At 39.2% G+C, this 16,387-nt stretch overlaps 1 protein-coding gene across 7 annotated transcripts in view; it reads right to left on the bottom strand.

Annotated features, from left to right (window-relative positions):
- The window catches only part of SLC4A4 (solute carrier family 4 member 4), a 534,858-nt gene that overhangs the window by 137,553 nt on the left and 380,918 nt on the right, over positions 1 to 16,387 (bottom strand). For all 7 annotated transcript variants that reach the window (XM_033961203.1, XM_033961239.1, XM_033961185.1 and 4 more), the window contains 2 exons: positions 6,835 to 6,922; positions 1,795 to 1,949 (listed from right to left, as the gene is read on the bottom strand). In XM_033961203.1, the coding sequence (XP_033817094.1) occupies positions 1,795 to 1,949; positions 6,835 to 6,922 (243 nt within the window). The remainder of the gene's footprint in view (positions 1 to 1,794; positions 1,950 to 6,834; positions 6,923 to 16,387) is intronic.

The following is a 16,387-nucleotide window of genomic DNA, read 5'->3' as shown; positions in this document are numbered from 1 at the left end:
TCACTCCTGGGTCCTTTGCCTAGGATGTGACATCAAAGGGCAAGCCGATACCGACATGGGCATGCTGCTCAAGCCGGAGAAGTTAAAAAAGGTACGCAAGTTCTAATTAGTGTTGTGCTCCCACAATTTTTGAAATGAAACCCTATTATAAAGTCTACCCAGAGGGCACTTGCTGAAATTGATTCCCAGTTGGATACTCCTTTTGGAAAATCAATTCTCTGTCCTCTAAGGGGCAATGGGAATATTTGTATCGATGGGGAGCTTATCATATGGAAAGAATGGATGGAACTGGGTATATACACCTTATCAGACATAGTGCAGTCAGGATGTTTGAAGCCATTTTCAGAATTACATGCTAGTCATCAAGTTAGATTTTTGCATAGCTTCAAATGGTTGCAGCTTAGGCATGCCATCATAAAAATCCCATGAAGTTCGCCAGAACCAAGTATTATTTCAATATGTAAAAAAATATAGGGGTTAGGTCATGAAGCATCAAACTGGTATAAAATGCTGGTACATTTGGAACAGCGAAAAAGAAACACTGATGGTTTATGTGATATATGGTCACGGGAACTAATGGTGTCTATATCTGATGATCAATGGCAATTTATGTTCCTTAAACGCATCCGATATTTGTCAGTCCGCTTCCATGAACAATCTTTATGTTGGTCTTGTGGACATGAAAAAGGAATGTTAGATCATATGTTACTTTATTGACCTATGACTCATGACTTCTGGCAACAGGCGTGGAGTCATGTTCAAACATTATTACATATAAATTTATTTATTTAAAAATTTATATACCGCATAAAAACTATGCGGTTTACAAAATTACATGCATACATATTAAAAATACTGAAACATGTTTTGACAAAACAAACACAATAAAACATTAACTGACAGTATCATTATTAAAATCTTTTTTTTAATTCATCAAACTAGATGAAAGTCAAAATCCCATAAAAAAACATTTATAGGACGGTAAGGCTTCAGCAGCAAATAGCATTAGCACATGAAGGCATTAACAAATAATTGTGTTTTCAACATTTTCTTAAAATTCAGTCTCCCATCATAAAAATGCAGAATACCAGGCATTCCAAAGCTTGGCACCTGCTACAGACAGCATTTTTGCCCCAATCTTAACATGAGAGACTAACATCTTACTCTCCAAATTCAACATACGCTGGAGTGATCTTTAATCTCTCTACTTCAGTTGATATCACTAATATTCATAAAAAACTAGTACCGTAGCTATACTTACAGCTGTAGCAATCCAAACCATTTTGAAAACTTGGAAAAATGCATCCTTGTTATCTTTCCAATTTTGGTGGAATTCAGTGTGTTTAATTGGGAAATATGAGGTGGTCATAATGGAAAAAAGAGGTAAAGGGGCTAAATTTAGATTATTATGGGTGACTGTACAAGAGTTTGCAGATAACAATTGAATTGTAGTGAGAGAATGGAGATGTATGTGGGTATGGATGTATGGATAGATGTTAGGTTTTCACTCTCTACAAATGGGATGGGTGGATGAGGAGAGAGTTTATTTCAATGATTTTGTCTCTTAATATCCTAAGTTTTGTGTTAATAGTGTTATAAGCAATTTGTTTCTCCTGTTTTATTGTATGGTATTATACAAAATTTCAATAAAAAAATTTATGGGAAAAGGGAAGATAAGCAGCATAAAATCTGTTTTACTACTTGGGATCTAGCTAGGTACTTGGGACCTGGGTTGGCCACTGTTGGAAACAGGATACTGGGCTTCATGGATCTTCAGTCTGAACCAGCAATTACCTTTTATCTGAAGAAGGCAGGGATTTAGGAGGCTCTATTCTGATGGTAGGATCCCACTCGCCCGGTGGAAGAACAATCACCTCATCCAGGAACTCATCAATTCCAGCAATCAGGTCCTGCCTGTCTTTTGCTTTATAGGCAATGTCATGGAAAACCTAAAGAACACAAAAGACCATTTTGTTCAGCAACATCTTCACACATTATTTACTGCATTTATAGGTGAGCTATACAAAAGTTCATTGCTAAACATCAAAACTCTTTAACACTGATCCCTATTAAAAAGATTATTTATTTATTTTCTTGCTAGAGACAGGTAAAGGCAGTCTCCATATTTAATTCTACCTGATTACCTCCATACCACTAACTGAAAACCTGTTTGCTAAATTTCACAGTTTAACTATCCTTTCTCAGTCATAGGGGAGAAAGGGGAGTGCACGATCACATTTAAGGGGTTTTGTAGAAGTTCAAACGACTTCTCAATGGAATGGCACAAGGTAGGTATATCAATTTGCTAAGGACAGAAGAGTCTCCACTTATGCCCAAGTGCATGTGGATAGATCTAGAAGTGTGCTATTATGTGGCTATGATGTCAAAACACTGGGACCTCTTTCATTGTCCAACAAGCATATACATACAGGCATCTCAGGTATGCCAATATTCAGGTAGCCCCTACTTTGTTCACATGACGGTCTTGATGGAAAAATGGGGGTGAAAGATGGTTTCAGTATCTCTAAACACCCTCACAATTTCTCAGGTATCCAAGTTCCTGGTTGTTCGCTCAGCCTGCTAGAAAAAAGGTTCTGGAAACTTCTCCACGATCTTAGTACTCCCCTTTTCTGTACTCAAAAAATTGGAGTAACTTGGGAAAAAGAGTTAGGCAAATCATTTGAACCTAAGAATTGGGAGAAAACATACATGCACCTCTTTAAATTGTCACTTGGAAGCAATTTTATAGAGAATGGATATAAGATGCATTACAGATGGTGTTTACTCTCCCACTTCAGCACATCTATGGAACAGGAGAAGGGCTGCACTGCAGGCAGTGTGGCTAGAGGCAACATATTTGGTGGTCACGTTCGAAGCTCAAACTTTTGGGGAGGAACTAACTAGTTGGACTGTTTAGATGCACTGCCCCACCTTGATGGAATGTTGTCTATTCAATTTTCCAGATCCAGGCTTTACAAATGAAGAGCAAAAGCTGGCCACCCATATTTTTACTGCTTCATTTATAGCGGTGGCTGCAGCATGGAAACAAAAGCATCCTCCAGATCTCAGTACTATAATAGTGACATTGGAGCATGTTAATCTTTTTTTTTATATATCTTTATTTATTCATTTATATTTATTATTCATATTAATCTAATATCCAAACTAACAGTACTTAGATGAAATACAATAATTACATTTCACAAAATATGAGAAACATACTACAACTGGACAGCATGGAGGCACCACCCAGACTCAGTGGAATAATGATGTTGCAATGGTTTTCAAGGCTGTAACGGGAAACTGTGCTCTCTCTCGGGATGGCCTACATAGATTTGGGGAGTAGGGGAGAGGGCTAGGGGGACAGAAGTGCTATGGTTTCGCAGTTCTATACATGCATACATCTCAAGACCTTTCCTAATGATGTTGATATATTTGTTATTGTAATGACAATGTTGGTCAATAAAGGAAAGGTCAGTTTCTTAGGTTAAAGTAATTGATTTCATTACACAGAGGCCAATGACCCTTACAATAGCAATTCTATATTCTCCAGTATAACACAATTCCTTTTGCAACATGCAGTTCAGTTTTAAATAGACTTGTAATTGATTAAAGACCACAGTTCAGTGCTTGTCATTAAATATTTATTTTATTATATTTATTTATATACCACTTATATCCAAAGTGCTTTTACATTCAGGTACTTTATCAAATTTTCCTATCTATCCCGGTGGGCTCAAACTCTATCTAGTATACCTGGGGCAATGGGGGGATTATGTGACTTGCCCAGGGTCATAGGGAGCAGCGAGGGATTTGAACCCACAACCTTAGGGTGCTAAGGGCTGTAGCTATAACCACTGTGCCACACGCTCGCCTTTATCTTACTTCTACAGATACCTGCTATCAAACTTGCAACTGCTGCATCACAAAGGTGGTCATTTTTTAGCATGTACTAAAAGCAAACATTACCTACTACAGACACTGCATAAAATAAGCTCTGCGATAGATAAAGCTCAATGGTATTAGCATATACTGTTAGTAAACGACCCCCAAAGTATAGCTCGTTGTGCTATGGCTAATTTTTAAGGCAATGTGCCCTTAATGGTACTGATGCTGCAGGGTATTTAGATGTGTCAAATTTTGCAGTGCAAAAGCAAAAGGGCAATTAATAATCTAATCTAATCTAATCTAAACCTTAAGTTTATATACCGCATCATCTCCATGAGAATGGAGCTCGACACGGTTTACAAGAACTTAAAATAGTGAGTAGAGAAGAAGAAAAAGGATTACATGAACTTATGTGTAGAAGGGGGGGAGAGAAAGGGGAGAAGGATAGAGCTACAATTTGCTGAAAAGCCAGGTTTTCAGTTGTTTGCGGAATAACTGAAGGGAGCTCAGGTTCCGCAGCGGGGTGGTGAGGTCGTTCCAAAGACCTGTGATTTTGAAGAGAAGGGATTTTCCCAGTTTGCCTGAATAGTGGATGCCGCATGGAGAGGGGAAGGCTAGTTTAAGCCTTTGGGCAGTTCTGGAGGAGTCGGGACTGGAGGAGTTGAAAGACAGTGGGATAAGAGGAGGCAGGATTCCGTGAATGATCTTGAAAGCCAGGCAGGAACATTTGAAATGGATTCTGGAGATTCTTGGGAGCCAGTGAAGTTTGGCAAGGAGTGAGGAGCAATGTGAATATACTGTATTTGACAAAGCTATTTCATATGTGATAACAACTGTGAGATGCAGCTTGCTTTTAGGCCCGGATTCTGTATAGGATGCCCAGGAGGGTATAGGGTTCTGTATAGGGTACCCAACCCCTCCTGCTTGAAGGCCGCCCATCCGCTAATATCCCCTACTAATCTTTCAACGTTGGCTGGACAGACGGGCCTTAGGCTTATCAGGGATGGGCCGGAAAGGCATGGGCCCGCCTCATTTCAACAGTGTGGACCTGCTGGACAGACAGTAGGAAGACCCAGCTGGCCAATGTTGAAAGGTTAGTGGGGGGATTAGTGGGGGGACATCCTCCAGCACGAGGGATTGGGCACCCTCCTGCTAGCGATTGTAGTGGGGGGTCTTCTTCCGGCAGGAGGGTGCCCCCTCCTGCCAGCAATCGGGGGGTTGGGAGCCTACAGCTGCCTACAATTGGGATGCACTTTTGCAGAATCCGGGCCTCAGTGTTTATTTATTTTGTGCACACTTCAGTGCAAAAATGGTTACAAATCTCTAGTTAAAATTTCTCCATCCCATGGATAAAATTTACCTACTCTACCCATCTGTAATGTTGTTCCACTTCTTTAGTTCATCAACCTAAATAGCAGTGTTTTTATCTTTTCCAGCAAGAGAGATCATTTCTTCTCTCTCGTAATTCTAAAAGTGATTAATTCAAAAGAACCAAACCACAAATGACCACTGCCTATTGTTTCAAAGTTGTACTCAATCTGGCAACATTTTTTCTGGAATATAAGGCAATAATAGCTCATGAAGGATTTTAGGTCTCTCCTCATGTAGTGCTTCAAAACCAGGCACAGCATATTATATTGGCAGGGGCCAACTCCCACAACTTTGGTAAATAAAACTTTGGGACACTATAATGATGATAGGGGCACATAAGCACACTCATGATCAGAGATGTTAATGTGGGATCATTTTTCATAACGGTTGTGATGTTTGTAAGCTCCGCCTAGTCTGCTATTGAGACAGACATGGGGGAGGCCTCTGCTTGCCCTGGAATGTTGCAACCATATGGGTTTCTGCCAACTACTTGTGATCTGGATTGGCCACTGTGGGAACAGGATACTGGGCTCAATGGACCATTGGCCTGACCCAGTATGGCTATTCTTATGTTCTTACAATTTATTGAAACCTCTACACTTTACATGTTGAGTGAATTGTGAGAGCTTTCATAATTGGGGTAGTTTTGGGGGGTTTTTTTGCTTGTTTGGGTTTTGTTTTGTTTTTTTTGCTAAGGTAGCTTTTTTAGGTTTGTTCTGTTCATTTGTTTTTAAATGACAAGCAAAAGAAACTATTTTAAAACAGATTTCCTCCAACAGGAAAGCTATGTTACAAGAAATGTGCTTGATTGATTTGCTGCTTGCCACAACTGAGATGCACACAGAAGTAGTGCATAAGTTTTCTCTTTTTGGATTAGATTTTACTCATATTTTTCTGTTAGAATTACATATATATGAGCATATTAGGTTTCATACAAGTACTTCATAACTACTTACCATTTATATGTATACATAATTTTAGCTATTTGATACTACATAATTAAACCTGGATCACTGGACACCCTGAATCTGATACTTACACATTTTGATTGTTTGATATTTGTCCCGTGTTTCTTTTTTTAAATTTATTTAAACAGCCTCCCCTACCACCACCACCACCTTTTACTAAACCACAGTAAAGGTTTCTACCATGGCCCAGTGTACAAAATGCTCTGATGCTACTCCAATGCTCATACGAATTCTATGAGCATTGGAGCAGCTTCAGAGCATTTAGCACAAAGACCACGATAGAGACCTCTACCACTGCTTAGTAAAAAGGAGGGTTAATGTTGGATGGGAAATTTGGCAAATGTTGTGGTGTTGTGTGTGGAACAAGGGCCTCAAGGATCATATAAAAAATGTATATGTTTCTACAGTATATTGCCAATAAAACGTATCTAAAAAGAAAGAAAGAAAAAAAAAAAAAAACCTCTACACAATTCTAATCATTACAATAAAATAGCAAAATATTTTATCTAAGAACATCAGGCATCCAAAAACTATAATAAATTTTTCACAGCAGTACAAAATGATTTTGTGCATTTCTGAACAACAATGAGAAACTTGTGCAGCCTACCTCATCAGACATCAGGGTGGCGATGGATCGGCCTATCTCATGGTAGGACTTGGCTTTGCCCTTAGGACCCAACAGAATAAACAAGAATCTGATAACAATAACAAAAAAATAGTTTTCATACTTTTAAAATCCATCAGTGAATTAAAGATCTACACTTTAATACAAGACTATACAGATTTAGGATGACTGGAATTGCATTTACTTACAGAACTGTTTTCCTACCTTCTTCTACTCTATGTTTATAACCTAACTAATTTATTTTTCTCAAGTACTTTAGCAAGAATGTGAGCCTTTGGGACAGTCAGGGAACTCTAAGTACTCTCTCTTCATCTTAATTAATCTTACTTATTGCATTTCTTCTGTTTCTACTGTAAACCGCTTAGAACTTCATGGTACAGCGGTATATAAGAAATAAAATTATTATTATTATTATTATTATCAATTCATCCCTTTATAAGAGGAAACAGAATCCAAATATCTGATTTTCCAACAATATGTATTTATTAGAAAGAGATATTCAGCTACTATTTAGGCAATTTTCAAACCTTCTGAAAGATATCCATCAAAGAGAAAAGAGATACACTTCTCCCTCCAAATTCACACAGATTAGAGGCAAAACCAGACCGGGAATAAGAAAGAATCATGAATAACTTTAGGGCAGACTCTGACCCACCCCTGCCTCCCTCCCATCTCCCGGACTTCTCCACACCTTACTTTTAAAGCCCGGTGGTCTAACAGTGAAGCGGGGCAGGAGCAATCTTCCTACTCTCATGCCCCATGCAGAGCCATAAACAAAAATGGTCTCGTGAGACCGCAGCGGGGACTCACGGCAGACATTTTTGGTCACAGCTCTGCATGGAGCAGGAGTGTAGGAAGATTGCTCCTGCCTTGCTTCACCGCTAGACCACCAGGATTTAAAAGTAAGGTGTGGAGAAGGCTGAAAGGCGGGGGTGGGGGGAAGGATTCAGGGTTTAGAAATTTGTGAATAACCCAAGTTGCAAGTCCTAAACCCGCAAATATGGAGGGGGCCTGTACTACCTTTCTGTGGTTATAATCAAAGTGGTTTACGAGGGGCCGTTGAAAAGTTCTCAGCCAAGAAAAGAATGATGTTGAGCCATGAAACTTACAAATTATTACACACTTTTCTTGACACTTTTTGTTTCAATGATATGAAATGAAAAGTGTCAAGAAAAGTGTGGAATAACGTAAATTTCATGGTTCCACATCATTCTCTTATTGGTTGGGCTAAGAACTTTGCAGCGTTCCCTCATAGATATTACATTCAGGCACTTATTTGGGGGTCTAGAACAATTCATCAAGGCCCTTTAAGAGCCGCAAGTTCATCGCTGCCCTTCCATCATGGCTGATTCAGAGCCGCCAGTTCAGCGCGGTCTTTTTATCATGGGACATTTTATCGCCAGTTTTTCACCAGTCATACTTTAATTTTGCTTTTCAGCGTGGCGGCTTTTTTCTACTCTTATGTCAGTTGGCTGTTGCACAGAAAATTTCACCAACACTTTAATTTTGCAAAGATTTGCTATGTTTTAATGCCGAGATTTGCTACTATTGCAGCTTTTACAATTCAGCACTTTAATTTTGTGTTCCTATAATCTTGGGCATGATATAGGCGCGTTGCTCCATTTACTTTTTAAATTTCTTTATGGCATTCACGGTATCTTGATGTCACAGAGGGTGGGGGCCATACAGTTTAACTTTCAGCTCTGCTTTCAATACATTTAACTGCTTTAAACTGCTTGTTTGTGTATTGTTTTTGTTCTTTTTTTGTTGAAAGAAGGCAGTCTCTGAAGGATAGGAATTGAACCGCCACGCTGAACTGTAAAAGTATTAAGTATTCTGCAAGTTGCCAAACTGCTAAAGTATTTTGTAAGTTGCAAAAATAGCAAATCTTTGTTAGAGTATTTTCTGTGCAACGCACTGAACTGTAAAAGTATTCTGTTAGTTGCCGAACTGTATTCTGTAAATGTAGCAAATCTCAGCGTTGAAACATATCAAATTTATAGCAGATCTTTGCAAAATTAACGTGTTTTCTGTCGACATAAAAGTAGAATAAAGCCGCCATGCTGAAAAGCAAAATGAAAATGGGACGGCGGTGACATTTTCTGTGCAATAGCTGACATAAAAGTAGAAAAACAGCCACCATGTTTGCAAAAGTAGCAAATCTTTGCTAAAGTGTTTTCTGTGCAACGCGCTGAACTGTTAAAGTATTATGTAAGTTGCCAAACTATTAAGTTTTCCATAAGCTGCATAAGTAGCAAATCTCGGCGTTGAAACATAGCAAATGCATGGCAAATCTTTGCAAAATTAAAGTATTGGTGAAATTTTCTGTGCAACAGCCAACATCAAAGTAGAAAAAAAAGCTGCTGCGCTGAACATTAAAGTGGGGCGATGGTAAAAAGCCAGCAATGAAATGCCCTGCAATGAAAAGACTGGGCTGAACTGGCGGTTCTGAATCGGCCGCGATGGAAGGGCAACAATGGAACTGGTGGCTCTTAAAGGGCCATGATGAATCCTCCCCATTCCCCTTATTTTGTACCTGGGACAATCGAAAGTTAAATGACTTGCCCAGAGTCACAAGGAGATTCAGTGGGAATCAAACCCAGTTGAACCAGTTCTCAAGACACTGCACTAACCATTAGGCTACGCCTCCACTCCTAATACTTCTTAATTTCTGTCTTCCGTCCATCCTTCCTTTACTTTTTTTTCTTTTTTTGCTCACTTCTAATTCTCCCAAACTTCTGAGATCAAATGTCCAACTCTTGTTGGTCGTCCCCTCTCTTAAAATTATCAATACTCGTAGGCAATTTATTTTTACTGTTACGGCGCCTCAGACTTGGAATTCACTCCCGCTATACTTAAGAGAGGAGAAGAATTTGGAAAAATTTAAGAGCCAACTTAAGAGCTTTCTTTTTAAAGATGCGTTCAATACTTAATTGAAATGTTAATTTGCTCTTTTGCTAATTGCTCTTTTGTTTACTTATTTATTTGTCCTACCATTCCTGTTGTGTTTAACCTTTAATTGTTGACTCTTTCCTTTCTAAAGATTGTATTTCTATCCTACCTTTCCTATTGTATTCATGTCTTAACTTAATTAGATTTTGGGTTTTTTTGTGACTTATCCCCTTGTTAATTATGTAGGTCTATTTTATGTATATTTTAGATAATGTATTTTACCAATTTGTACATCGCTTAGAATTTGGAATAGGTGATTAATCAAATAATAAATAAACTTGAAACTTGAAACTCTTAGTAGGGCAACAGCCAAGGATAGGAGCAACTAACAAATGAATACACTTTTACCGCCTGGGAAACTCAAAGTAAAGCCCAAGATGCCATGACATGTCATTTCCTGTATTTTACCTAATTTGCCACTCCTCCAAGCCAATCTTAATTATACATCCTTTCACAATGTCAGTTTCCAAGCTGTAGAGAATGACACGGTAACAAAATTCATCACCGTTCCCGTCCCCACGGATAACCGCGGGAAATAATCCCATGTCATTTTCTAGTGTCTATTTCAACCTCGGTCCTTCTACACCAGCATTCTTCAAAGCAAAGCTTGTGGGTCAGTGGTTGAGGCCATTCATACTCTGTTTCTTCCCTCTCTCCTTAAAGAATGACATGAAGATGGTTTCCCACGGTTATCCGCGGGGACAGGAACGGTGATGAATTTTGTTACCGTGTCATTCTCTAGCTGTAGCTGATATTGGGCAGAGCAGACTCTTTCCTCATTTGATGCTAGTGTCTCACCCTCTCTCTGCTGTTATTGCCAAGGTCTGCTCCTACAGCAATATTTTAAAACTCCAAATTAACTTTTGTGCAATCGGAAAATGTGTGTTAAAGCAAAACAGAAACATAATTAGTTCTTATTTACTGGGTCACTGGGCAAGTTCCACTTGATATACTTTTTAATGCATCTTGGCACCTGAAAGAGAAGCCGCTAACCACTGTTCTGCACTAATTTGTTTATAGTAGCTACAGCATTTAGTGATGTGTAAACCCTTAAATAGCAACACAGAAAGATGGCATTAGTTCATCGAGTTCAGCCTCCTCCATATTATTCATACTGCCTTCTGCTGATTTAAGTCAGTGGTCTCAAACTCAAACCCTTTGCAGGGCCACATTTTGGATTTGTAGGTACTTGGAGGGCCTCTGAAAAAATAGTTAATGTCTTCTTAAAGAAATGACAATTTTGCATGAGGTAAAACTCTTTGGGGTCCTTTTACAAAGGCACGCTAAGTGTTTTAGCGTGCGCTAAATGCTAACGCGTCCATAGGATAACATGCATTTAGCAAGTAGTTAGTGCACGCTAATATTTAGCACACGCCAAAAACCATAGCGCACCTTTGTAAAAGAACCCATTAACTAAATATTGTAAAGATTGATTTATTTGTATAATTTGAGGAAAACATGCACATCCAGGAAGGGGGAAGGGGATATGTTTTGGCATTTGTTACGAAATATAGAAGGGTTGATTACAAGTATTTTATGAGATGTTTGTAAATTGAAAATGGGTGGGAAAAAATAAGTTTTGTCTTTATTCTATTAAGTATATTGTGCGGTAATGATATTAATTTATGTAAATGCATCATCTTTTGTGCACAATTGAAGTTTTAAAAATAAATAAAGAATATTAAAAAAAAAAGAAGAAAACCAATACGCAGAACTAATGGTGATCTTTTCTTTTTTTTTTAACCTTAAAGAATAGAATTTACAAAAATAAAGGGAGCAGCAAACATTTATTTTTGTACATTATTCTTACTTTGTGTGTGGTTTTTATGTCCCGTGTTAATTTTAAGAGGGGAATACATTTGCTGGTTCTTTAATATTTTATCACTGGGGCTTCCAAGTCGTGAGACTGAAGAGACCATTCAGGTTCCTCAATCAAGTAAAAAGCGGTAAGATCTAAGGCCCATTTACAACACAATAATCCTCAGTTTTCACTTTGGTCTTTCTTATTTCTGTGACCTTGTTAACACTCAAAACATGAGCCTGGAATGTAAAAGCAGAGGATTTATGTTTCACGGTTTTCAATCAGTGTTGGAAAATGTAGCTTAACTGAGATTTTACAAGCTGCTATTGTAACCTTTGGACAAAGCGTTTAGATGGGAAAACAGCAAATTATAATCTTTTCTTAATATAGCTCCATGTTGAAATTTTTCAGGTCTTCTTTTAACATAAGAATTGCCGCTGCTGAGTCAGACCAGTGGTCCATCGTGCTCAGCAGTCCGCTTACATGGCGGCCCTCTGGTCAAAGACCAGCACCCTAACTGAGACTAGCCCTACCAGCGCACGTTCTTGTTCAGCAGGAACTTGTCTAACTTTGTCTTGAATCCCTGGAGGGTGTTTTCCCCTATAACAGCCTCCAGAAGAGCGTTCCAGTTTTCCACCACTCTCTGGGTAAAGAAGAACTTCCTTACATTTGTACGGAATTAATCCTCTTTTAACTTTAGAGAGTGCCCTCTCGTTCTCTCTACCTTGGGTGGACAATCGTTAACATGCCCAACCGACTGAATGGATCGCTTTTCTCCTGCCACTGGTAAACTCAGCAGACTCCTGTGTCTTTCTAATTTCAAGGGGGGCCCTTCTGGCCTCTTCAGTTTTATTATTAACAAAATGGTTTTTTATTTCCATCAAGGTTTTAGGATCAAAACAAAGGCCCTGATTCTATAAGTACCACCTGATGTTAGGTGCCTAGATTAGTGCTGTTAAAAACCAATTAAAATAAAATTTAAAAAAATTAATTTTCCGGTAGGCACCTACTGTGTGTGAATTATATCATTTTAAGAAGAATACTAACTAACAAGTCTCTCTCAGAAATGAACCTAACCACACCTTATTCTGTACGCAACAGATAACCACTACCCGCCAACTGAGTTTTTTCCCTGCTCCCTCTCAAACAAGGCTCCCCGATTAGCCCCCGTTAACCCCTCTCTGTAAGTTGCCTGGAGCCTGAATAGGTATGAGTGACACACAAATGGAAGTTTAGATTTGAATACAGCAGGACAATGAAAATATTTAAAAGTAGATTTGCGTAGAGAATGACACGGGGACAAATTTTTCCCCATCCCCACAGGAACTTAATTTCCCCATGAGTTTTGTCACTGTCCCTGTCCCTTCCCCATTCCTGTAAACTCTGCCTCAACTGCACAATCCTCAAACACTTATGATTTTAAAGTGTTTGAGGTTTGTGCAGATGAGGACAGAGCTTGCAGGAATGGAGCAGGAACAGGAAAAGAACTCGCCGGGACAGGAAAATTAGTTCCCGCGAGGACGAGGGAAAATTTGTCCCGTGTCATTCTTTAGATTTGTGTCATACTGTTTTACATCTTGAATAATGTCAACACATTTAACCACCATGAATAATAACATAACATAACATCGTACTTATAAACCGCATAACCGTAAGATCAATGCGGTGAACAAAAGATTTAAAATAACATAACATAAGGATGATTTAAATTAGTTCGCTAAATATTTTGAAAAAAGATGAGTTTTCAATTGAGTTCTAAAGTGCTCTTACAACCTTGAGCAGACGGAAAATTAAACAATGCATGTGATTCTCTCCTATGTTTCTGGAATGCTACGAGAAATCTAGTTTGGAGCAATACCATACTCAACTTTATAACAAAGACAACCCAGCTTAAACAAAACACGCGCCTCCACTGGAAGCCAATGCAACTCACGGTAGAAAGGAGTCACATGATCATATTTCTTTAGACCATAAATTAATTTTGAATCAGTCTAAGCCTAGCCATCTCTGTCTTGGTACATGTCAAATAACACTGTTACAATAGTCAAGAAGACTTAGAAGTAGCGACTGAGCTAAAAGTTTAAAGGCCGAAAACTCAAAATATGATTTTATGGTACGCAGCTTCCACAATGTGTAATAACCCTTTTGGCACCACAGCATCTACTTGCTTTTTCATGGTCAAGTGTTGATCTATAACAACTCCCAATATTTTAAGCGTTGGATTGATCTTATAGAGTGTTGAGTCTATAGTAATTGATGGTTCATGTAAAATTCTTATCATGATTTAATTTGAATTTAAATTCTTGCATCCATGATTCCATTAGTTTCAGTATAGACTCAATTATTTGGGTAATATGAGATATAGCTGTATTACAAGGAATGATGATCGTAATGTCATCGGCATAACTAAACAGTCTAGAGAGCCCATTTTGTTCAAATGAAACCCCAGAGAAGATAGATACACATTAAATAATGTGGGGGAGAGTGGGGAACCCTGAGGGACCCCACAAGGGTTTTTCCAAGCTACGGAAAGCTGATTGTAAGACTTAACCTGATAGAATCTCGATCCAAGGAAACCTTTGAACCACGAGAGAACATTACCTTGCAACCCTAGGGCATCTAGGCAGGCCAGTAACTTGGTGTGATCCACCAAGTCAAAGGCACCATAGCCAAAAATCTTGCACAGAAATAGATTATTACACATACATTCTAACAAATATTTGAGGGACCATTGCTCTCAGAGTAATATTTTTTTAGCCTAAGGTGCTCAGCAGTTCTTTTTTTTAAACACTGGCTGCTATGTTTTTTTTTCTGTAACTAGCTATTCGCCTGGATACTGGCACTGGACACTTAGGTAGTCTGCATCCAGGTACAGCTGCTATTCAGTGCAGTAACCACATAGCAATCAGACAATAGCAACAAATTAGATGCTCATTCTCCTTCTGAAATGGGAAATACGTCTGTTTTCACCCCAACCTGATCCTGTAAACCTCATGCTCTCCTTGCCATATGCACATGTAGACATTTAAATCCCGGCTTCCTAAGATGGGTTTTAAATGTTTATCATAGGTGAACTTTTTTTGTTAAGATCGAACTAAATCACAAATAGGGCTTTTGAAATAAGGGCCAATGTATGTTAACAGTGTTAGCACACACCTCCGTAGGTATTATTTTGGTGAAATACAATTAAGTTTCCTACTTGGTCAGTATTCTTCTCTCATCCATACTAGCTGCCTCTTTGAAATCAGATCCACAATGTTACAGCAGATCACAAGATCTCAGAAGGAAAAAAAATGTTGATTAATAAACACAGTTTCCCTAATACATTATATCTTTTCATTAGCTTAGAATGAAAAATTGACCGAAGAACAACAAAACAAGAAAACAAGCAATCTCTTTGTTCTGGTGTTGGCTGTCTTTCCAATAAAAATTATTACAAAAAAAAAAGAATGAAAAATAAACATGAAAAGGTCACTATGTATTTCTTATTTGTAGTGAAGACTGGGATTTTTGTCTATGTTTAAATCTACAGGTAAGTTGTTACTGGATCAGAGCCAGCAAATTAAATAGTACTGTATTGCCCTACATCAAAAGATTAAGGGCTCAATGAATCAGCTCAGCTGGCATGGATGTGACAAGTACTTGTTGAACTTATTCCTGCTCTGTACACAAATGTTCATTGTGTGCTTTCTCTTCTTGATCAACCCTCTATTTCACTAAAGCCTTGGTGCAAGTAGTTATAGTTTTACACTACAGCTGTGGTTCTTGACCAGGGATTCATGACAGGAAGACCCTGGAGGTATGTTGCAGGTTAGGCAAAGTGGCATAATGCCATGTGGCATTTTTTTTTCTACCAGAAAAGGCAAAAGTAAAGGCAGTGTGATGTTTAGAGCCTATGCCCATGTTCATTGTCTGCCAATCCCACCCCTAACGCAGACTTTGCACAGGAGGTTTTGGCAAAAGCGTTTTCTTCGTATTCGGGACTTTTTTTTTTGCCAAGGTTGAGCTTTCTCAGACCTTGGTGTCTGCCTTGTATAAGGCCTTGCTTCTATTCGAGGCTCCTCGGGACTGTCAGAGGGTTAGGGAGGGTTGGGAAGCGGAACGTCATCTGGATTTGGCTCACTGGCATATCCGTAGGAATCTTGTGGGTCTGCCGCGCTTAATCCGAGGTGCTGTGTTGCGGGAATGCTATGCTCGGGTTCTGTATAGAGGGTACTTTACCCAGATTGAGCTTCATAAAATTGGAGGCACTGCCTCGCCCCTGTGTCTCAAGTGTGGAAGAGCCCCAAATTCCTTTTCACATGCCCTATGAGAATGCTAGTGCCTTTGGGCCTTTTGGACTGAGGTGGTACAATATTTGAGTTCCCTTTTGGGCAGATCTGTCGTGGACACCGTTGACCAAGTGGTGCTAGATGTTCCAGGCGCTTTTGGGACTTTGCCCGGGGGGTTCACTGGCTGTGTCGTAAGGTGTGTCTCCTGGCTCGCCTCTGCATTATGTAGCACTGGACCTCTCTGAGCCCCCCTTCTTTTTGGCAGTGGCGAGCCCACCTCTATGCATTGGTTCTTTGGGAAGCGCAGGAGGTGGGAGGGGCTCCCTTAACCACCGTCATTATTTTTTGCTTCTCTGGGCCCCTTATTTGCACTCCTTATCTCCTAGGGGGCGCAGCCTTATACTCAACACCCTGGTTTAATTGTTGAATGTACCTTGGTTTGTTCTGGATCTTCATATCTCTATGCTCTGTGGGGGGGAGGGATGGGGGGAGGGGGATGCTGGGATTGTCT

Source organism: Geotrypetes seraphini, chromosome 1 (assembly GCF_902459505.1).
Source record: "Geotrypetes seraphini chromosome 1, aGeoSer1.1, whole genome shotgun sequence".
Classification (NCBI taxonomy): Eukaryota; Metazoa; Chordata; class Amphibia; order Gymnophiona; family Dermophiidae; genus Geotrypetes; species Geotrypetes seraphini.
Note: the sequence above shows the minus strand (reverse complement) of the source record. Positions and strands in the feature narration are given on the sequence as shown.